This window comes from Natator depressus, chromosome 6 (assembly GCF_965152275.1).
Source record: "Natator depressus isolate rNatDep1 chromosome 6, rNatDep2.hap1, whole genome shotgun sequence".
NCBI classification, from domain to species: Eukaryota; Metazoa; Chordata; order Testudines; family Cheloniidae; genus Natator; species Natator depressus.
Window position 1 is genome coordinate 48,056,994 of NC_134239.1, and position 23,553 is coordinate 48,080,546.

At 40.6% G+C, this 23,553-nt stretch overlaps 1 protein-coding gene across 1 annotated transcript; it reads left to right on the forward strand.

The window, feature by feature from the left end:
- Positions 1-512: 512 nt before the first annotated feature.
- On the forward strand, positions 513-21,106 carry E2F8 (E2F transcription factor 8). Its single transcript, XM_074956978.1, has 14 exons — positions 513-601; positions 1,140-1,272; positions 3,489-3,761; positions 4,214-4,370; positions 5,010-5,312; positions 5,579-5,740; positions 8,724-8,861; positions 9,082-9,294; positions 10,852-10,936; positions 11,206-11,731; positions 13,859-14,077; positions 17,149-17,281; positions 17,765-18,156; positions 20,216-21,106. Exons 2-14 carry the CDS (start codon positions 1,192-1,194, stop codon positions 20,402-20,404), a joined length of 2,871 nt encoding a protein of 956 aa, XP_074813079.1. The 5' UTR covers positions 513-601; positions 1,140-1,191; the 3' UTR covers positions 20,405-21,106.
- The last annotated feature ends 2,447 nt before the right edge of the window (positions 21,107-23,553 follow it).

Consider the following 23,553-nt stretch of genomic DNA (forward strand, 5'->3'; position numbering starts at 1 on the left):
GCACAAACACAAAGGAGGATTTCCATTTAAACACTCATTTGAACTTCTCCATTTACACACGCGCGGGGAGATTTGCTTCATTAGTACACCTCTTCCGTGTCCACACATACCTGGGGTGAAAGGCAGGACTCCCCCTACATTTACACGGATACCCAGATTGGGGGAAGACACTCACTTATTTGCACTAGCAAATAAGAGAAGAGGGTCCCACCGACTTGCACACACATTGGGGGTGTGGACGGAAGAGAAACAGGTGTTCCCCCATGATTTTCAAGCACACATATACACCCCATTTGTTGCACACCCGCCCACTTCCCGCGCCCCGCACCCGCCAAACTTCAGGTTAAGAAACTTTCCCCAGTTCGGCGGTCAGGCGTAGGCGTGGGCGAGGCAGAGAGGGCCGCAAGCTGTGATTGGCTGGGCAGGCAGGGGGCCGAGCTGTGATTGGCTGGGCTCTGTCCCCCGCCCCCGCCTCAGGAGAGTGGGGAGCGTTCGCTGAGTAAGCGAAAGACGAAGATTCTCTCTTACAGCGGGTTAAATTCAAATCGGCAGCGAGCGGCACCGGCAGCTAGAGCGGGGCTCGCCTACAGCCTCCGCACAGGTAGGTGCGGGCCTCGCCTCTGGTTAGGCTGTCCCTGCGAGATCCCAGCTGGGCCTCGCTCCGGAGCAGGTAGGGCGCAGCCCATCTGGACCTAGCGGGGCTAGCTCCTGGGGGCGCGGGGTGAGTGGCGCCAAACGTTTAAACCGGATCCCAGAACAGTCTCGCCCATTCCCCAGCAGCCAATCAGCGCGGCGCCCTGCTGGCGGCTGCTGTGTGATTGGTGCGCGGCCGGGCGGGGGCCCGAGGTGGGGCCGGGGGAGCAGTTGGGGCTCGCAGGGCGCGGGTTAGCGGCGGCGACGGGCCAAGCTGCGTGAGGCGATCCCGGAGCCCGTCCCCTCCCCCGCGCGGGGCTCGCTGTGCCGGTGACGCGGGGCTCTGCCGGGGGGGCCTTGGCAGGTGCCGGGCACCCCGCGCCGACGGGCACGTCCCGAATCTCCTGTCGGGCCGGGCTGCGCTCGGTACTTACCGGCGGCAGGTCTCCGCCCAGCGTCGTGCCCGCGCCTGCCCGCCTCACCCGCTGGTGCGTCCCCCTCCCCAGGGCTTGTCCGTGCTGAAATGCCATCGCCGCTGCCCGGAGCCCCGCGCCTTCGATGACTTTGCGCAGCCCGGCTGGCCCAGGAGCGGTGAGCGGACCCCGAGAGCCCGGGGGTGAAATGGGGACCGAAGAGAAGGTACTTCGTGAGTCTGACGCCGCGCTGGCATAGCTACAGTACAAAATTAGGGTGACCTCAGTTAGGTGGGCATCCAGCTGCCACAGCCATTACATCACTTGTGCGTATCCCTTCGAGGCTCCTGGGGCGGGTGGTGTGCGTCCCCACCAGGAGTGGTTGTACTGTCAGCGTGGGGCTGGTGGGACAGCTTCTGAAAGCCAGTAACAGGGGGTGTGAGTAAGCTAGCCCTGTCGACCTAACTACATTGACTCTAGGAGCTTGTCTGCCCTACCGGCTGGATCCGCAGACAGCAATTGATCCAGTGGAGGTCGATTTATTGCATGTAGTATATTGTCCGCTGAGCACTCTCCCGTCGACTCCGGTACTCACCGAGAAGCATAAGCTGAGTCGATGGGAGACTGTACGCGGTCGACCTGATGCAGTGAAGACACTACGGTAAGTAGATCTAAGTAGGTCGACTTCAGCTACACTATTCACGTAGCTGTAGTAGCATCTCTTAGAGTGACCCCGTGTGATAGTGTAGACAAGCCCTATGCTTCTCCTGGAGGTGGAATTATTAAGTCGGGGTAGTTACTTTGGCAGGAGTGAAATTTTAGTGTAGACACTCACATACTTAGCTTGATGTAAGCTGCCTTTCCTCGACTGACTCTATAGTATAGACAAGGCCTTAGTCATGTATTAATCCTGCCAGAAGTGACTGTTTAACTGCTGGGACTCTGTTGTAAAACCCACTCTCCTAGAACGGCCCTGCCCCGCCTTAGTGAGTCAGGCTGACAGTGAGCCTCAATGGGGAGAGCAAACATGATTGTTCTGCTTGTGGTGAAGTTTTCCCTGGTATGATTCTACAGGTGACAAGAAAAATCCTGCAATTATGAATAAAACCTTTTTGAATCACAGATCGCAGCAAACTGCAATAGGTGCATTGAACCCACTTTAGTTACTGTCCTTTTTTCCTAAGATTTTGCTACTGCAACTAAGTAATTGAATTTATATTGAATGTATTCCAAGCTGTGTGTGTTAAACACCATTTAAAGTGGGTAAAACTTCACTGAATGGAGGGTTTACAGGGCTAGGCCCAAAATGGATTGTGTTGTGGGATTTTTTTTAACCAATTCCATATATTCATGTGTTGTAAAGTAAAATAACAGCTGTCTGAATAACTTTATTTTAAAGTGTCTGGAACAAAAGGGAAAATTGATGGCAGGTGTGATAGGTCTTTAACGTTTATAGTATTGTAGTGACAAAAAGGCCCAGTTAAAATGGAGCCCCGTTTTCCGAGGTATATCAAATGCACATAGAAGAAACAATACACAGCTTGAAATGTACAGATGGAGCTATATGCATGTTACATATTATTTGCAGTTATACAAAAGTGATAAGTAAATGTCTCAAGCATTAATCCAAGAGAACCTTTCATTGGACGTCGGAGTTAGTATTTGATTTTTTTGTTTTTTGCCTGATACGAGGCATTCCATCCTACAGCAAGAGTCAGCTCACAGTGGTGCAACAGATTTTAAATTTGCCGTATGTCTCATTTCTCATAGCAAGAAGATCGGCCCTGTGCTGGAAACTCACTAGCTTTATTTATCAAAAAAGGAGGCAGCTCTTTCCTATGAAATGTTGAACATCTAAACAAGCATGCCCATTCCTTAGCATGGCCTGCTATAAGCAAAAGCAATACAAGTCACTGTGTCAGTAATTCATGGCCCTTATTTTTTGTCTTTTCCTTTTACTGGTAGTTACACCCACCCTACCCCTCTTCAGTGAAAGGGATAACCGGCAGCTTGATGGGGGGGGGGCCCTCAGACATTGTTCATCAACGGTAGTATTTAACATTTATCAGACAATCCTTGGCATTATTTCCCCCCCAAAATGGAAAAACTAGCATTTTTGCGTTGGATTAACAGTCAGTCTGAGTTTTATTTTAAGTTCTTTTATTTTTTTTGTTTTTTACTTGATGCAAGCAGGAAAAGGCTATATTGTGTGCTATAAACCCAGGGTCAACTTAGCAGACTTTATTCAGCCAAGACTTCATTGGCTTAATAGAAGTCTTAACTTGAGTAAAGACTTCAAAATTTGTCCATAGGCCTCTCTAGAGAATAAACAGATCGGTAATTGACTAGAATAAAGAACAGTATTGGAGTGTAGTCTTATATATGACATTATTCTGATTTTATGATGTACAATTTTATTTGTTTATTTTACTTTCTGTGCAGGAAAATCACTCTTCTGAGCCACAAAAAAGGATATTGAAAACCCCTCTGAAACAGTCAGCTACCTCATATTCAGTATTAACGGAAATTCAGCCTGATTCTGGACCTCTGACAACACCCCCTAAATCTAAGGAAGTTCCTCATGGAGATCCATGGACACCCACTGCTAACCTTAAAATACTGATCAGCGCGGCTAGTCCTGAGATTAGAAACAGAGAACAAAAAAAGGGACTTTTTGACAGAAGTGAAATCGTAGAAGCAAAACACTGTTTACATGTATGTTGTAAAGATTTTTGTAAATTACACTGCGGGTTGCCTATTGTCTTGATGCAAGTCTAGATACTAGATTTTTTTTTTTCTTTTTTAAAAGATATGCTTTAATTCAAAAGGAATTATTTTGGGGAAGTTCTGTGTTATACTGGAAGTCAGACTAGATGATCATAATGGTATCTTCTGGCCGAGGAATCTGTATTTGTTTAGTATTGAAAACTTTAACATATACCACCACCTTTGATTTTAGATTTTAATTCTGGAATATTAGCTATTTATGATACCATTTTAATTGTTAGACCTAGCAAACACTGCTAGTTTTATTATTTTGAGGCTCACCAGCTGTTGAGGATAAGGCACTTGGTATTGTTCATCAGTCCCAGATGCTGGCAGTAAATCTGTCAAACTTAACATTTTTATGTAAAACATTAAATTCCGGTTTCCTTGTTTCTGTGCAGGAGCATTTATCAGGAGATGAATATGAGAAATCTCAACCAAGCCGTAAAGAGAAAAGTCTAGGATTATTGTGTCACAAATTTTTAGCTCGATATCCTAATTACCCCAGCACTGCAGAGAATAGTGATATTTGCCTTGATGAAGTAGCAGAAGAGCTTAGTAAGTCTGTGCGTGTACTAGTGTTTATGATTGGGAATATGTACTGACCTGTTCCTATGAATATGCTGGTAAAGCCAGCATCTCATTTTTGGTGTGTATTTTCACAGTTAAATGATGAAAACTTTTCAGAATGCAAACTCAAACTAATTTTAGTTTGTTCTTTTTTTTTTTCTTTTTAAAAGAAAGAAATCCTTCATTTTTATAACAATCCTTTTTTAAGTTTGAAATGGAAATCTGTTTCTTTAACAAAATTGTTATTCCTCTGTACATACTGTCTTATTTCACAACATTTTAAGAAAAAGAACTTTAAATTATATATCATATAGAACATATAAATAATTACCACAACTACTGGAAATAACTTGAGTCCAATTTTTGGTTCTCCAAATTATGAGTATGATCAGTGATTGGGATGGGTGTGAAATGGGGTGGTTCTCTAGCTGCACCCACAAATTAAGCCTTGCCCAAGTGTGACATCAAAATAAGATGTGATTTGGTGTAGACTATGTAGATTAACAGAATATGATAGTTCCTTAAATCACCATGCTGGGTAAACCAATTTAAAGAAACATATGCTAAGAACAATACTACATGATCCAAATTTTAAGATTAATGTGTTAATATTCCTCCTCCTTATAGATGTTGAACGTAGACGCATATACGATATTGTGAATGTGCTAGAGAGCCTGCATATGGTGAGTCGCCTTGCCAAAAACAGATATGCTTGGTACGGGCGTCATAATCTCAACAGAACACTGCAGACTTTGAAAAAAGTTGGCGAAGAGAACAAATACACACAACAAATTGAGATGATCAAGAAGAGAGAGTATGAGTTTGAGTTAGATGGTGACAAAAATGAGGAGATGGCGACAAAACCTGTTGGCCCAAATGAGCATTCAGAAATGTGTTTTGTTGAACTCCCAGGGATGGAATTTCGGGCAGGTAATGATTTTTTTATTAATGCCAGGAACAGAATACATCTGTAATTAAAAATATCCAAACACAGGGAAACAAATCTCTTAAATCCTAAAGCCTGAAATGCACCAAAAGTTATGCAAAAGTGTCATTCTTTTTCAGCTCTTTTAATTAAGACCAAGATCCTTGTTGACAAACATTTTTGTTACTTAATTTCTGAAATATTTTTCAGAACTTTCATTTCAGATGGCATGTCACTTGATACATTTTAATCCTGTCTCCTTTCCGTATAGCTTCAGTAAACAGCAGGAAAGACAAGTCTTTACGAGTGATGAGTCAGAAATTTGTGATGCTGTTTCTTGTATCAACTCCTCAAATAGTGAGCCTTGAAGTTGCTGCTAAAATTTTGATTGGAGAGGACCATATAGAAGATTTAGATAAAAGCAAGTTTAAAAGTAAGTAAAATGCTGCTGGAGCTGTCTCAGTTGAGTCTGTATTTACGCAAGTTTTGTCTCTGATAATCTGTTTTTGATTTTTCTTAAATGGAATATTTCATCTGATTTACTATTACAGCTGTTGTTTCTAGGGATTCTTGCACACTGTAATCCTTAAACACAATGTTGCATATTGTGAAATGTAATGGGAATCTCTCTCTTCCAATAATATATTTCTAATTAAGTTATACAGGAACTAATTATAGCTTTAACACTAGGTGTCCCCAGGATCTATTTGTAGAGGGGCAACCAAAAGGGAGGGGGCTGGGTGCGTGTGTGTGTATATATGTGTGTGTGTGTGTATATATATATATATATATATATATATACACACACACGAAGACTTGAACAAAGCCCTACCAAATTCACGGTCCACATTGGTCAATTTCACAGCCGGGGGTTTTAAATTGGTCACGTTCACATTTTCAGATGTTTACATCTGAAATTTCATGGTGTATCATGGGGGTCCTGAGCCAAAAGGAGGGTGCGGGGGGGATTGCAAGGCTATTGTAGGGGAACATGGGATTGCCACCCTTACTTCTGCCCTGCTGCTGGCAGGGGTGCTGCCTTCAGAGCTGGGCAGCCAGAGAGGAAGGCAGCTGGCTGGGTCCCCAGCTGTAAAGCCACCGCCAGCCGAAGCACAGAAGTGAAGGTCGTAGGGTATGGGTTACCATATGTCCGGTTTTCTTGCAGTCTCCCTGTCAAGGTTCCTTCCCCACTCTGAACTCTAGGGTACAGGTGTGGGGACCTGCATGAAAGACCCCCCTAAACTTATTCTTACCAGTTTAGGTTAAAAACTTCCCCAACGTACAAACTTTGCCTTGTCCTTGAACCCTATGCTGCCACCACAAAGCGTGTTAAACAAAGAACAGGGAAAGAGCCCCCTTGGAGACGTCTTCCCCCAAAATATCCTCCCAAGCCCTACATCCCCTTTCCTGGGGAAGGCTTGATAAAAATCCTCACCAATTTGTACAGGTGAACACAGACCCAAACCCTTGGATCTTAAGAAGAATGACAAATCAATCAGATTCTTAAAAGAAGAATTTTAATTAGAGAAAAGGTAAAAGAATCACCTCTGTAAAATCAGGATGGTAAATACCTTACAGGGTAATCAGATTCAAAACATAGAGAATCCCTCTAGGCAAAACCTTAAGTTACAAAAAGACACAAAAACAGGAATATACATTCCATTCAGCACAGCGTATTTTACCAGCCATTAAAGAAAAGGAAATCTAACGCATTTCTAGCTAGATTACTTACTAACTAACAGGAGTTGTAAGGCTGCATTCCTGATCAGTTCCCGGCAAAAGCATCACACAGACAGACAGCCCCCCCCCGATTTTGAAAGTATCTTGTCTCCTCATTGGTCATTTTGGTCACGTGCCAGCGAGGTTATCTTAGCTTCTTTTAACCCTTTACAGGTGAAAGGGTTTTGCCTCTGGCCAGGAGGGATTTTATAGCACTGTATACAGAAAGGTGGTTACCCTTCCCTTTATTTTTATTACACTCCTGCTGGAGTTGGGGGGCGGGGTGAGACAGCAGGAGCCGCAGCCTCTCTGTGCAGGGAGGCAACAGTTGAAACTGGGGACCTTTCTGCAGCTGGGGGAGATCCTGGAGGTGGGTCTGACCTACCCTGGGAGCATCCCTGCAGGGGAAGAGGAAGTCTCATCCCTCCCATCCCCAGCTGGGACTAGCAGCTGGAGCCTTCCCCAGAGGAAGAGCCCCTAGCTGCGCACCAGATTTCATGGGGAGATCAGAGGACTGTGAAGGTCCATGATGCATTTTTTCACAGCTGTGAATTTGGTAGGGCCCTAATTATGAAGTGACATCATCATGTTGCTTATTGGTAACTGTCTTTTTCATGATGAAACTTTTTTTATTTTTTGTTTCCCCCACCATCTGCCACAAAGATTTGAGTGTCCCTGCACTAGACAAGTCTTCATTTTGGTCATTTAGCTCTGTTGGTTGAAATCTAGAGAGACTTCTAGAAGTTCAGGCAGTCGTTAATCTCATTGGAGGAAGTGGAATTTAAAATGTTTTCTCTGTCAGCTCTAAGTCTGTGTATACACTAATAGTTCATATCTCCTTAATTGTGATTTTATTTGTAAACCCTCTATCCTGCTATTGATTCACAGACAAAACTCGCATTGGCTTTTGTGCGAATTCTGCATGTGGAGTAATGACAGGATCAGGTCTCAGTAGTTTCAATTAGTAGTTTCCTTTACACTGCATCATGTTAAAATTATTAGGATCTGTGTGTTTTTTCTTTCTCCCCCAGGAACTGGTGTGTCTGACAAAAAGCATTCCAAGGGCCTTGGTTATATTCAGGGAGATAGTATCTTTTTGTAAACGTAACTAATGTATTACCACACTCTTGATTAACAAGGATAGCCCTGAATTTTGTGGATGATTTGCCAGGTTTTGTATTTTTTTTTTCAGTGGGAGAAACTCGGCCTGAACGTGTTCTGGTTGAAGTCAAGCTCTTTAGCGGTAGTTCAATTGGTTTTTAAAACTTGCAGCTAGTGATGGTATCTGAAATTATTAATCAGGATATGGTGGTGTATCGAAAGATTCTGCAGGTGAATGATGAATCCAGTGTATTTTAGGATATTTCTGTTCCTCCTCCCACCTATTTCTAGTTGTTGGCTTTCAGTGTAAGGTTTCTCCACGTTTCCACAATATAGAGGCCCAGGTATTAAAAAAAGCTTGGTTGAAGACTAAATTGTTCTTAAAGAATCCAAAACAGAGTTTCTCGTATGAGTGACTGCAGTCTGGCTCCAATAACCTCAGCTGTTGCTTTGGATTGTGTAACGTAAATACAAGAGCATGTTCGGGGATTGGGAAACATCTTTAGCCTAATGTGAAATAAGTATGACTTAAAGTGTGCTTCTAATGAACCCAGAAATGCTATACAGAATTCATTAACGTATTTGTTTTATTTCAGCAAAAATTAGGAGACTGTATGACATAGCTAATGTTCTCAGTAGTCTCGAACTTATCAAGAAGGTTCATGTTACAGAGGAGAGAGGCAGAAAGCCAGCATTCAAATGGACAGGACCAGAGGTTTTACCAGGCATTCAGGGTAGGTGTACTACTTAGCTTTCTTTCTGCTGTCCCGATTGGCATGAATTGCAGTTTTTACCCTTGAAAAGCTTAGACCGAAAGACAGTTTAGAGAAAAATTAAAGGGTCTTTTTTCCAGTTTTTCAAATAATTCCTGCACTGTAATCACCAAACAAATATTAAAAGAACTGTTTTATTGTTCAGGTTATATATGATATTATTTTACATTTTCTGTTTTAGATACAAAACCTGTAACTACTACCACTTCCTTGATTCCATCTAATTCTGCAAAATCTAAATCTCCCAAAGAGCAGTGTTCAAAAAATCTCTTCCCTTTAAGAGGCAAGCAGAGCTTCACTCGGCATCCATCTCTAATAAAGCTAGTAAAAACTATAGAAAGTGACCGGAGGAAGATCCATTCTGCTCCAAGCAGCCCCAGCAAGACAAGCACAAGTATGTAGTTGAAAAGCAAACTATTGTATCTTATTCTGGATAGGCTGTTAGACAGACAAGGTGAGTGAGAGAGAGAGTTCAGATAGTTCAATCTTAGTCCTGCCATGAGTGTAGGGGAAGAGACTAGATGACCTCTTGAGGTCCCTTCCAGGCTTATGATATTGTATTTAACGTGCCTCTCTGAGTACCTTCCTCAGGTCTGGGAAAGAGCTCCGTGTAGCTCGAAAGCTTGTCTCTCCCACCAACAGAAGTTGGTCCAATAGAAAATATTACCTCACCTACCTTGTTTTTCTAATATCCTGAGACTAACACAGCCACAACAACAGTGCATACAACAATGGATATGCTATTAACATATTGTATAGGATCTCTTGTTAAATAGACATTGATATTTAACCTCTTCAGGCATGCTTGAAATACAAACACAAGTTCTGGTTGACTGATACTGTCAAAAATAGGCATAATGGGGGCCAACAGAGAAGTTTGGCACTTAGTAATATATGTACAGTGCTTTACATCTGAGGTCTGAGAAGATCGATAATGAGGACAGATTCCAAGTGCTTTGTCTTCTGAAGCTAATCCATATAACAAAATATAGGAAGCTGTTCCCTCCTTGATGGACCAAATCTTGACCTGGTGTCAGTAAGTGTAACAATAGAGTTGCAGCCATTTTATTCCAGGTCCAAATTTGGCTCACTATTTGTAATTGCCTGCTCCTGTTACTAGGAGTTACATAGCTTGTGTGCTTTCACAAGTATTTTTTTATAGTGTTGGGTTTAATATCCTTAAGTATTCTGTTAGGAATATGTTCTATGAATATACATACTAGACCTTTCTCTGCACTGTGGCTAGGTTTGGCACAATTAGATTTTTATACTTCAACCGATAATATTGATCATTTTTAAGCAGCCTTTGCTATTTTTATCTATTTTTAAATTTTTCATTTCGGGGAAACTCTGGGGAGCCAGAGAATTATTTAATTATAGTAGACGTTGAAATTCAAACAGTTAAAGCTTTATAACCATTAAAACACATATTGTCAACATCACGTGCCAAAATATACAAAGTAAATGTCCTTAAATCAAATTCTAAGTTCTCAAGTAGCATTTTTCTTTCTTTGCCTATCTGTACATTTCAATTATGGATGGAAATATTTTTTGTCAGCGAAACTAACGTTTCTTGACATTTACTGATAAAAATCCAATCCTGTCAAGCCTAACTATGGTGCAGCCCTTCTGAAAGGGCCACATTTAAAGTTGAGATGACCATTTATTCTTCATGTAAATGCAGTTCTTGGGCTCAGAGTCTGCCAGCTAAAGTATTAATTAGTGCCTCTGGTTGTCTTTTGTGGATTGTTCTCTACAAAGAACTGAACTGAGGCCGCCAACTTAAGCCACTATCCAACTGACATATCCAGCCTGAACTGTAACTGAATGGCAACATGGAGATGAAAGGCCCTGTTACTAAACACTTATACCATGCAAACTGTATAAATAGGTATTCTTAAAAGTGAATCCAACTTCTATTTATGGCTTTTTTTTTCCCCCCCCGAAGCAGATAATGATCAAAATTCATCATCCTTGCCAAGTAAAATGGCTCAGCTTGCAGCAATTTGTAAACAGCAGTTAGAAGGACAATCAAGGTATGTTTACACTAGTGTTATAGCGGGAAGCTTATTTCATCATTGGGCCAACAAGCTTGAGGTGTATTTAGTCAGCTATTGTGAACTAGAGTCAGCCAGTCGGTAACTGTTAAACTCAATAATTTTCAGTAGCATCATTTTCACTTTATTTAATGGATGGAGTAGTGAAAATTGCATCAAGTTACTCTATTATTCTGTGTCATGACATATAATGACGAGGGCACTTCTGAATATATTTAAGTGTGTATTTCTTGTTTTTTCCTTTTTAGAGAATTAAAGATGAAATTGACAAGATCTACCTTAGAATGTAAATTGACCTCTAATGATGAATCTCTTCTGAAATGTGAACCTAATACTACATCATCCTGTCAAACTCCATCTCTTGTTCAGCCATTGGGGGTCCTGCCTCTTATCCACAATGCAGTTTCTCCTCTAATGCTACCTCAAACCCATTCTGCTATTTCATATGCAATATATTTGCATCCTTCCCAAGCCCAGACTGTGACTACCTACAGCCCAAGTTTTACATTACAGTCTGTGCCCTGTCCCAATGTGACTGGAACTAAAAGTGTTTTCAGTGCTAATTCAAAAATACTACTTAATCAAATGACCACTGAAGAGGGGGACAGTAATACAGGTGAAGGTGATGCTGGGAACCTGATGGCTAAAGAGAGACAAGTTACAAAAATTGAGTTTATACCAGAGAAGTGCCTTAAAAGATCTCAAGCATTACAGGAGAACAGTTCCATTAAAAAATGTAGAAGTGATGAGAAAAGTCTTGAAGATGTTTATACAGTAAGTAATATAAGAAAAGGTATAGTTTTTTACTTTAATATTGTAGTGTGTACAAAGTGCTTGGGATCCTAGTAGAAGCCATAAATAAATTCATTGTATAGAACATGGTTTCAGGAGCAATCATGGAAACTCTTAATCCTTTGGTTGAGTTTTGTACAAATGTTCTTAAACCTTGATGGAAGTACATTGTTCTACAGGCCCATCAGTGGTTGGCTGCACAAAGGGATATCATACCAGTCTTACTGAGTGAGTGCTGCTTCTTGTTTGAAGATGGTGGGGAGAGACATAGGTGGAAAGATTGAACTGAGTTAAGGGGCTGCTCAAATTCATGTAATTCCGATTTATGCAAATGTTAAGTGTTTGTAATAATTGTGAATAGACTTACACTTAAGGGTGAATCTTGAACTTGCCTTTTTTGAGAGTGAATGTCCATCAATCCTTTGCTCATAGTTTGCCTGGTGCTTGGAAAACATTCAGATATAATATATAGTTCTATCAATCAAAGCATATCTTTGCAAGGCTGAACCTTGAATCAGGTTGTCTCTTTAAAAAATAAAGTTTGATTCAGAAAAATAAGAACCTACCTAGAAGTGTTTACAGAGCATTTTAAAAGCATAACCAAAAACTAAATCTGGTAACTTGATTTGCTGTCTGCCAGGGGATGTGATTCAGTCTTTTGGGAGTAGTTCAAGCACTTCTCAGCTCACATAGTGGCAGGCATTCAGTATTGGCTTTATGGATGATGAGAGGGAAAGTGGGGATATAAAATTTTATCTCGTGCAGGGGTAGACAAACTACGGCCCGCGGGCCACATCTGACCCATCAGACCTTTTAATCTGGCCCTTGAGCTTCTGCCGGGAAGCAGGGTTGGGGGCTTGCCCCGCTCCGTGCATGCCGTGGCGCCGCACGGCTCCCTGGAAGCAGCCAACATGTCCTCCCTCCGGCTCCTATGCGTTGGTGCAGTCAGGCACACTGCCCCAAGCCCCGCCCACTGTGGCCAATGGGAGCTGTGGGGGCGGCATTTGTGGATGAGGCAGCATGCAGAACCGCCTGGCTGCACCTCCGCATAGGAGCCGGAGTGGGGGACATGGCGCTGCTTCCAGGAGCTGCTAGAGGTAAGCGCCGACCAGAGCCTGTACCCCTGAGCCCCCCCCCGCACCCCAACCCCCTGCCCCAGCCCTGATTCCCCTCCTGCCCTCCAAACCCCTTGATCCCAGACCAGAGCCCGCTCCTGTACCCCAAACCCCTCATCCACGGCCCCACACCAGAGGCCATATTATCAGCCAGAGGGGCATCCCAACTCACTGCCCTAGCCTGGAGACCCCTCCCACACTCTGAAGTCCTCATTTCTGGCCTTACCCCAGAGCCCACAACCCCAGTTGGAGCCCTCACCCCCCCTCTAACCCCTACACCCAATTTCATGATCATTCATGGTCCACCATACAATTTCCATACCCAGATGTGGCCCTCAGGCCAAAAAGTTTACTCACCCCTTATCTAGTGTTATTAATTCCCAACACCCTATGTAATGGGCTATGGCTATACCATGAACCAAAATATTAAGAGAATAAGAAACTGAAACTTCTTGTGCCAGATCTCTAGGTATATGTGAGCTGCACTGGTGCTCTTGGGGACTGGGGACATGGATGTCTTTCTGACCCTTGTTTCTCAATCGTGGAGACCCGTTGATGACCAGTTTGGCCTCCTAATGCACATTAGCAGTCCTTAGGCTGTTCTCTAAGTTGTGCTTGCTAGGACAGATCTAGATCATCAGTGCAATGTGTTCTGATCATGCCCCTTCCCAACCATGGAACATCTAGTATGCTGGTGGGGGCAAAAGTGGGTAATGTAGAGCCTGCCGTGCTGGTACTTTTAGGTTCCTGCAGTGCAGAGTGATAGGGTGGGGTTTGATGCTATGGCTTCTTAATAGGGGGCTTTTTCCAGTAGTATCCACAAAAGATTAATGAATGAAATCAGTTTGAGACATAAAATTAAAATATCTAATATAATGAAAATAAATATGTTATTAAAAATATATACTTCTTAATTACACCTACTGTAGCTAGCTAAAACCCATCTTTAAAATGTCTTTGTTTTTTTGTCTGTATGTACTACATAATTTTTCAGGGAGATTCTCTTAAGGGTGAAAGACCATCTTCTAGAGCTGTGCTCTTGGAGCCTGAAATAAATAATTTCCAAGAGGGAAGCCAGAACAAATCTGAGAAACTAGATCAAAATGTGGAATGTTGCTTTGATCATGAAAGGAGAGAAGGTCTTTCAGAAGATAAAAGCAGAGCCAGTACTACACAAGAGATGCCTGTTGCATTTGCTGTTCCTGCTCATGAGGTATACTTTCCACTGATTGGAGAAGTACAACTTCCCAAAGATTTATTACTTTCAGAAGCAGAACTCTATCAGTCAAAGCATACATACAGGAAACCTCTGTGATGCATTTGGTTTTCAGTCTACTCTTAAGCTCTTGTTTCTCATAGGACTCTACTGTATTAGGCAGACAAACAGGGGAGGTAGAAAAGACTCATCAGCAATATTTGTAATGGAGGTGGCTTATGAGGAAAGGTAAATAGAAAGGAGCATAAATACTGCCAAATTAAATGTAAAAATGTAATAAGAAAAGCCAAAAAGGAGTTTGAAGAACAGCTAAGCAAAAGCTCAGAAGGTAATAACAAAATATTTAAGTAAATCAGAAGCAGGAAGCCCGTTAAACAATCAGTGGGGCCCCTGGACGATCGATATACAAAAGGAGCACTTAAAGACGATAAAGTCATCGCAGAGAAACTAAATGAATTCTTTGCTTCAGTCTTCACGGATGAGGATGTTAGGGAGATTCCCAAACCTGAGCCATATTTGTAGGTGACAAATCTGAGGAATTGTCAAAGATTGAAGTGTCACTAGAGGAGGTTTTGGAATTAATTGAGAAACTTGACAGTAACAAGTCACCGGGACCAGATGGCATTCACCCAAGAGTTCTGAAAGAATTCAAATGTGAAATTGTCAAACTATTAACTATGGTTTGCAACCTGTCCTTTAAATCAGCTACTGTACCCAGTGACTGGAAGATAGATAATGTAACGCCAATATTTAAGAAGGGCTCTAGGTGGTCCTGGCAATTAAGTCTAACGTTAGTACCGGGCAAATTAGTTGAAACAATAGTAAAGAATAAAATTGTCAGACACGTAGAAGAACATAAATTGTTGCACAAAAGTCAACATGGTTTCTGTAAAGGGAAATCATGTCTTACTAATTTATTAGAGTTCTTTGAAGCGGTCAACAAACGTGGACAAGGGGGATCCAGTGGACATAGTGTACTTAGATTTCCAGAAAGGCTTTGACAAGGTTCCTCACCCAAGGCTCTTACGTAAATTAAGTTGTCATGGGATAAGAGGGAAGATCCTTTCATGGATTGAGAACTAGTTAAAAGACAGGGAACAAAGGGTAGGAATAAATAGTAAATTTTCAGAATGGAGAGGGGTAATGAGTGGTGTTCCCCAAGGGTCAGTCCTAGGACCAGTCCTATTCAACTTATTCATAAATGATCTGGAGAAAAGGGTAAACAGTGAGGTGGCAAAGTTTGCAGATGATACTAAACTGCTCGAGATAGTTAAGACCAAAGCAGACTGTGTGATTGGACAACAAAATGGCAAATGAAATTTAATGTGGAGCAATGCACATTGGAAAAAATAACCCCAACTACACATACAATAACATGGGGGCTAATTTAGCTACAACTAGTCAGGAGAAAGATCTTGGAGTCATCGTGGATAGTTCTCTGAAGATGACCACGCAGTGTGCAGCGGCAGTCAAAAAAGCAAACAGGATGATAGGAATCATTAAAAAAGGGATAGAGAATAAGACGGAGAATATCTTATTGCCCTTATATAAATCCATGGTACGCCCGCATCTTGAATACTGCGTACAGTTGTGGTCCCCTCATCTCAAAAAAGATATACTGGCAATGGAAAAGGTTCAGAAAAGGGCAGCTAAAATAATTCGGGGTTTGGAATGGGTCCCATATGAGGAGAGATTAAAGAGGCTAGGACTTTTCAGCTTGGAAAAGAGGAGACTAAGGGGGTTATGATAGAGGTATATAAAATCATGAGTAGTATGGAGAAAGTGAATGAGGAAAAGTTATTTACTTGTTCCCATAATATAAGAACATGGGGCCACCAAATGAAATTAATGGGCAGCAGGTTTAAAACAAATAGAAGAAGTTCTTCTTCACTCAGCGCACAATCAACCTGTGGAACTCCTTGCCTGAGGAGGTTGTGAAAGCTAGGACTATAACAGGGTTTAAAAGAGAACTGGATAAATTCATGGAGGTTAAGTCCATTAATGGCTATTAGCCAGGATGGATAAGGAATGGTGTCCCTAGCCTCTGCTTGTCAGAGGGTGGAGATGGATGGCAGGAGAGAGATCACTTGATCATTACCTGTTAGGTTCACTCCCTCTGAGGCACCTGGCATTGGCCACTGTGGGTAGACAGGATACTGGGCTGGATGGACCTTTGGTCTGACCCAGAATGGCCATTCTTATGTTCTAATGTTCTTATCTGATAAGTTGACTTCACTAGAAATTCTGCTGGAGAGTCTTTAATTTTCCTCTTATACTTAATTTCAAAGGTTTGTTTGGTTTAGAGTAAAAGCATGTGAATTCTCACATGACTAATCCAAAAACTTCTTATAGTTCTTAACTTGTAAAATTTTTGATTAGCATAGGACAATGCTCAAATTTAATGGCATTGCCATATAGTGAGATCTTGTAATTCTAAAACCTGGTTCCTTTTTTAAAAACAGTTATATATATTTCTTAATAGAATATGAAATATCTGTAAACCCCTTGTCAAAATAAATGAGCAATCTACTTTTGTTTGTTTGCTTTTTCCAGCACTCCACAGTGGGTCTCATCATTAATGTGTCTGTCTGTGTCTGGGATGAGATGTGAGTTCTCTTGGCACAAACAGATTTTTATATCAAAAAGGTATTTTACTCATGTTGGACTCTTGCATCAAAAGTCTCATCTGACTTGAGAATGGAATGATGTTGCCATCTGAGTCCAGGCTTTGGTTTGTCAAATTGTGCATTCAAAAAAACGGTCAAAGTTTGCTTTAAAAACATGTCTGGCCTAATTGGAGGTTAACAGAAATGCAGCACACTCTACTTCTTGAGGAAAGGGGGGCTTTGAATGACATAATGGAGATTGCCACCAGCTAAAGATCAGTGTTCGAGGGGGTCTTGTCCAAGCCTCTGGCAGAAGTCAATCAACAGAAAAGGATGCAGCATAGGACCTAGAGAGAATGAAAAATAAGGACTTCCTCAGGAATAAAAATTATCCCTGCAGAAACACATCATGAATATGTTTCTTATTGCACCTGTACGAAAAGATTATCCTTTCTTTCTCAGACCTTGTTTCCTTCAGGGTATATTATTCCTCTTGCTCAGTGCACGCAACATGGCAACGAGGCCATTTTTTCTAATGAGGAAAAGTCTGGGATATGTTCGCTGCCACACGTGACCTACAGTTCACCCATTGCAGGTGTGTATATATACACAATATATAATTATTTCTATACATTTTAAGTTCTCTGGTTTTGAGCATTGTGGACCAATTTCACACAACAGAAGTCAGTGAAACTATACCAGGGATGGATTTCACCCTGTAGGAGTCTCAGGGTGTATCTACAGTGCAATAAAAAACCCACAGCAGTGAGTCTCAGCGCCCAGGTCAACTGATTCAGTCTTGCAGGGCCCAGGCTGCAAGGCAAAAAAACTAGCAGTGTAGACAGTTGGGCTTGGGCTGGAGCCTGGCCTCTGAAACCCTCCCTCCTCATAGGGTTTTGGAGCCTGGGCTACAGCTCAAGCTGGGATGTCTACACTGCTATTTTTAGCCCCCCCAGCCTGGGCCCTGCACTGACCTGGACTCTGAGACTCGTTGCCATGGGTCTTTTACTGCAGTGAAGACAAACCTTCATCTGTTAAAGGTTGATTTTTGATTTCCACCTCCATTTTTCTTTTATAGGTGTCATTCCAGTGACTGCTTCTGAATTTACAGCAGTTAATATTCCTGCTTTTCATGTCACACCCTTGAAGTTAATGGTATCACCGTCTTCTATAGCAGCTGCACCTGTAGTAAACAGCTCATATCTTAATTCAAGCCATAGTAATCCTGTCCAAAACCCAAGCTCTTCAATTCTGAACTTTACACTACAACACTTAGGACTCATACCTGCTGGTGTGCAAGTTTCTTCAAATCCTATGCTTCAGCCAGTGCCAATCTCTCCAAAACTAGAGCATGTTAGTCCTGTTTCAGAGAATGTGAGCTTGCAACAAGAAAAAGTGTTTAAAAATGAATCACAGATAACTGGGTGTGACTTAAATGGAAAATCAGTTGCAGTAATTCCTTTACAGCAGGTAAGATAACTATCAAATACAAGTTTTCCATCTTATTTTAAGTGTTAGATATTATTTATAGTATAGTAGTGCCCAAAAGAATCACGGAAAATTTGAGTAATGCACAATACAGATTGGTATTATTGCTAGCAGGGTGGATTGGTTTAAATCAAAGCAATTTAAATCACCTGTTTTAATCATGGCTTAAATCAGCAATCAGGAAAGCTTTATTTAAATAATAGATTTTAATCTTATTTTGCATTTGTTGCGAGATTGATTCTCATTAGTTAAAACTTGTTGATTTGCAACTAAATATAGCCTTTACATGAAGTTTGGTGTTTGTTTGGTTTTTTTGCTACCCAGCAGGATGCACTATATCTATACCTATTAAAGCTATATTGTATAGCTTAACTTACCTTTATTCAGACTCTTAATTTTTACATTTTATTTGTTAAGAAATGGGGAAGGAGGTATTTCTTATTTACTAGGTCATTCATTTTTGTAATTGTGATTAGTGTCAAACTATTGGAAATTTTAGAAGTAAATTAAAAAGCACAAAAGAGCACTTTAAGTTGTTTTAAGGTAGTTTTTATTTAACCAACAACAATGTGTTGGAAACATAAGTAAAAAAAGTTTATCAAAGTTTATTAAAACATGTTTTGCCATTTAAAACTAACTGATCCATTAAACAAAGTAGCTGTAGTTAGAGAATTGAACTGATTTTCTAATTAGTAGATCTCATCCTCTTATATCTAATATTTATTCATAGATTGATGAAAAGGGCTTTTTTGCTTTTTCAACTCCTAATTGGTTTCTTAATTTTGAATGAGCCAATCATTGAACTAATTTAGTTCAGTAAACTGAAATGAAGAAAATGTTCTCTCTGCACCTACAAAAGCTGGCATAGCGTTTCAATAAACTCTAGGTCCAGGTGCTTAGGGGTGACTTCCAGCAGTTGAGTGGTTTGACTTCCTTTGAAACTTGGAAGCATATGTTACTTTTTAAATTAATTTAAATGATTTTAATATGTGATTTATTTTTAAAAATTAAATTTGTATTATAACTTTAATAAAAAGAATCCTATTTAAATAAACTGTTTTTAATTTTTAATAGACTTTTATCCTCCCCGATTGCTAGAATAGATGGAGGGGTTAACTCGATACCTTGGTAGGTAGGGTGGGACTAAGCCATGAGGAGTCTTCAAGAGACAGACAAGGAACTTGTTGTAGAGAACAGGGAGCCAGTTGGGGGAATGTAAAGAGTGAGGTTTAGCAAGGATCCAAGATATCTTAGCAATAGCATTTTTGAATGAACTTGAGAGGACAAGATGGCATTTATCAAGGCCAAAAGAAGGAAATTTTCTATTTTACTTTCTCTTTCTTTCTCCTTGAACTCTTATTCCGCTCATGTTATTATTTATGTACTTAATGTTAAGTGTCAGCTCCTGGTTCTACCTCAGATATGCACTAATCCGGGGTCGGCAACCTTTCAGAAGTGGTGTGCCGAGTCTTCATTTATTCACTCTAATTTAAGGTTTTGAATGCCAGTAATACATTCTAATGTTTTTAGAAGGTATCTTTCTATAAGTCCATAATATATAACTAAACTATTATTGTATGTAAAGTAAATAAGGTTTTTGAACTGTTTAAGAAACTTCTTTTAAAATTAAATTAAAATGCAGAGCTCCCTGGACCGGTGGCCAGGGCCCAGGCAGTGTGAGTGCCACTGAAAATCAGTTTGCGTGCTGCCTTCGGCACGCGTGCCATAGGTTGCCCACTCCTGATTAATCCATGGAGTAGGATAATATGCATAGTTAATCTGAGGGCAGAATTAGTCTGCATGTTTTGCAGGATGTCGTGTTGCCTAAGGGGTGTTCATAAATCTTTGCTCTATAAATAATACATGGGATTAGAAGGGACAAATGACACTCATAAAACAGGTATAAATACACGCTTTCCAATATACCAAGAGTGTCAGAATAGACTAGTCAGATTCTTTTTATAAAGTCTTAACAAGGTTTTTGAAAATTCTAGCTTTAAGTGTGTCTAATGAAACAAATGTTCTTTTCCTTTCCAATCAGACCACTATTCCAGTGAAACCCGAAGAGCAACAGGCAGTGACTGAAAATTTTTTCCATACGCCTGGAGGGCCAAATGCAATTTCTAGTTTTGCTTCGTCTCCTGCAGATTCAGATGGTGCTGATAGAATTTCACGAGGAAACTTGTTTGTCCCACAAAGAAAACTTGAAGTGTCAGAGGACCAACTTTGACTGGGATGTCTGACTGTTAAACTTGTTTTGTGGATATATTCGCCAGTACAACATGTTGCATGCATCTTAGCATTGTGATTTGGAGGATGTATACCCTGGAAATGAATTGTAAATGCATTAAGAAGTCCTCAATACTGGAAAACCCTTATTTAGTGCTTAGGAGTAAAATTGGCTGTTTTTTATAAAAGCAAACTAATGTCCATTAATTTCTGCAAATGACTTGTTTAAAGCATTACAACCAACTATGTACCTATTGTCTGTTTTACTCTGAATAACAGTACAGAGCAAAGTAAGCTCTTGGTTATAATTTGTTGTGTACAGAAACTGAGTAAATACAAAACCTCACAGTATCAGTACATGTTTTGCACAATGAAAGTACTGTGAGCATGTAATATATTGTATTTTTAAATAGAAAAGGCTATAGTTAAGTATTTTCTACTTCTTTTTACTCCTACGTTCTTTCAATAATGATCTTGTAAAGTTAGTAAAAAAAAAAAAAAAGTAATCAAGTATGTAAATTAAGAATTATTTATAATGTATTTTTAATCAATTTGTTCACATTAAATTTAAGGCTAAACTTTCCAATTTTAAGTGATAAGGGTATTGTTTAATCGAATGAAATAACCACAGTAACTTACACATTGTATGTCAAGTAAGATCTTTTTTATGTTGTTCTGTGGTAAGAGCTTCTCGCTATTAATTTGCATTATCGGAAGAGGAAAATAGTATCTTTATCAGAAGGCTGATATCTTATAGATATGAGACAGACTTTTTGAAATTGCCCTCATCGTTTTGCATCTGCAAATAACTAGGTGTAAGTAACGGTGCCCTTTTAAGTTTTGAATTCACATTAACTATTGAACTCAAAGGAAAACATTCAAAACTGTAGAGTTTTGTATGGTTTCAGGTTCAAGCTAGGTAAACCCCTCACTAGAGCTGGTTGAAAATTTTTCATTGGAATGAATTTTCCAACAAAACACAGCCATTTTGCAAAACTGAAATTTTATGAGAGAATTTTGGTTTTGCTAACAATTTTTTATTCAAATTTTCCAGATGGTGTGTGGAGAAAAAAAGACAGTTCCCTGGCTCTTAGAGCTGGAGTGGGTTAGTGGAGAGGCAGAACTCCTGGGCTCTCTGCCTCTCTAGGAGGATGGGGCTCTTGTCATTGAAATTTCACAAGTGGAAAAGAAGCTGGGAAGCCAAAAAAACAAAACACCTTTTCTGTAATACCCTGGGGGGAGAATAAATACAAATTTGAGGTTTTGACACCTCATCCTGCTTCAGGACAGAACCCTCTTCCACGTGAACCTGAAGAACTTTTTGTGGACCAAACTGAAACTCTGTAGCTAACAACCTACTTTCTTCCTCCACTGACCTCTGAGAAGTTTGCGACTGGACCCAAACTACAAACGGGCAATCTCCAAATTCCATAATCCACTATAAATCAGCATAGCTTCTCTTGCTATTGCACAAATTTGAGAACCTGGCACAACTTTCACATAATCTGGCCTGCATTTTGTGTGTGTAACGATCCAAAATTTATTTTTTGTAATACAGTGCTGTGTCTACAGCTACCGTAGCTTCTTTCACCATAGCAAATGTTTTCTTAAAGACTGGGTTATAGAAACGTTGAGAGTCAAATTCTGCCTTGATTTACAGCCCACGGAGTTCCCGTTGACCTCTGTGTAAAGGAAGAATGTGGCCCTAAATAAATGATCCACAAGAACCAAAATTCAGATCCAAATCTGAACTCTTCCAAAACATAAGGATGCCTGCATCAGTTTTGTGTTTTAGCCCATCAGACAGCTCAGCTGGATCGGAAAGTAGATGGCATTTGGGCCCATCTCTCTCAAAAATAACTTTAACCCGTATTGATGTGAAAGGAAAAATCTTACACGATGGAAGTTTACTGGTGGTGTGGACCTGTTTGAAAGTTTTCTCTTGAAACATATTTGTACAGTAAAGGAACTGCCCCCAGTTTAAAAATATACCTTGCTTAAATTCCCTTAGGATTCCGTTCACTGATACCAAAATTATTTCCCCTCCCTCACTTTGACATAGAATTCCTAGGAGAAGGCTTTAGGTCAAAACATTCCTAACTCATTTTCTGTTTTCAGCATCTTTTGAATTAATATTTAAAATTTTCAATTTAAGCAAATCTACCCCCTATATGTGCAGCCCCCCTGGCACCTGTTTGTATTATTTCAGAGCAAGTAACCTTTCTCCATATTTAAGAACCCACTAAGGCAGGAAATAAAGAGCTTAAGCTGAATCCTCTGGTTTGGGGGAGAGGGGGGAGTTTGTGTGGTTTCCCTCCCTCCACCACTTCTGCTTTAAGAATTATAAAGAAAGAAAGGATTCTTTCCTGCTTGTTTTTTATATGAGAAATTCAGGTCTGGTCTAACTTGGAAGAACAGGATAATGAGAATACTGAAATGGTAACATCACAAGATGCAAGAGAGTGAAAGCTGAGCGTAGGGATGTAAATAGTGTTTTTAAAAAGTAAATGTTTATTAAAATTGTATCGGTTAAATGTTTAACCATTAGGCTACATTGCCGCCCCATGTGCCTGGGATCCCAGCTGCTGGTCGCGCGCTTGGGTACTCTGCTCCCTGCCGGCCCTGCCTGCACCTGGGGCCCCGGCTGCCGGCAACTGGGACCCCATGGCATGGGTCTGGCAGCCAGGATCCTATAGCATAGGGCCGGCAGCTGGGACCCCCGGTGTTGGGCCAGCAGTGGAGTCCTGCAGCAGACTTTAAACAACCAGAACACCTTACTGATTACATTCATGCTTATAGGTTAACCGGTTAACATTTTACATCTCTAGCTGAGTGGGAAAAGCATTTTTACTCAAAGTATTTAAAACTTTAAAAACAAATTTAACATCTATGCCTAACACTTTAGAGAAAGGATGTCTTTGTCAAAGATTCAACACCCTCAAACTCCTCTTTCCTTCTGCTAGGAAAAAACAGAAATGACTCATACCTGTAAGGTTAAAAAAATCAAGTTTATATTACAAAGGGGAAAACAATCAAATCATTTTAAACGTTTTTGTATATGTTGTCAGAGTGCGTAGGAGTATATCATAAACCACATGAATGGTCAATGCTAGCTATTAGGGTGTTGCCTTTAAGTTCTGCCTATCCAAG

Coding starts and splice junctions, on each gene's coding strand:
- E2F8 (XM_074956978.1), top strand. CDS start 1,192: ATGACTTTGCGCAGCCCGGCTGGCCCAGGAGCGGTGAGCGGACCCCGA. Junction 5,741..8,723: donor AGATAAAAGCAAGTTTAAAA/GTAAGTAAAATG, acceptor GTTTTATTTCAG/CAAAAATTAGGAGACTGTAT. Junction 18,157..20,215: donor CAGTAATTCCTTTACAGCAG/GTAAGATAACTA, acceptor CTTTCCAATCAG/ACCACTATTCCAGTGAAACC.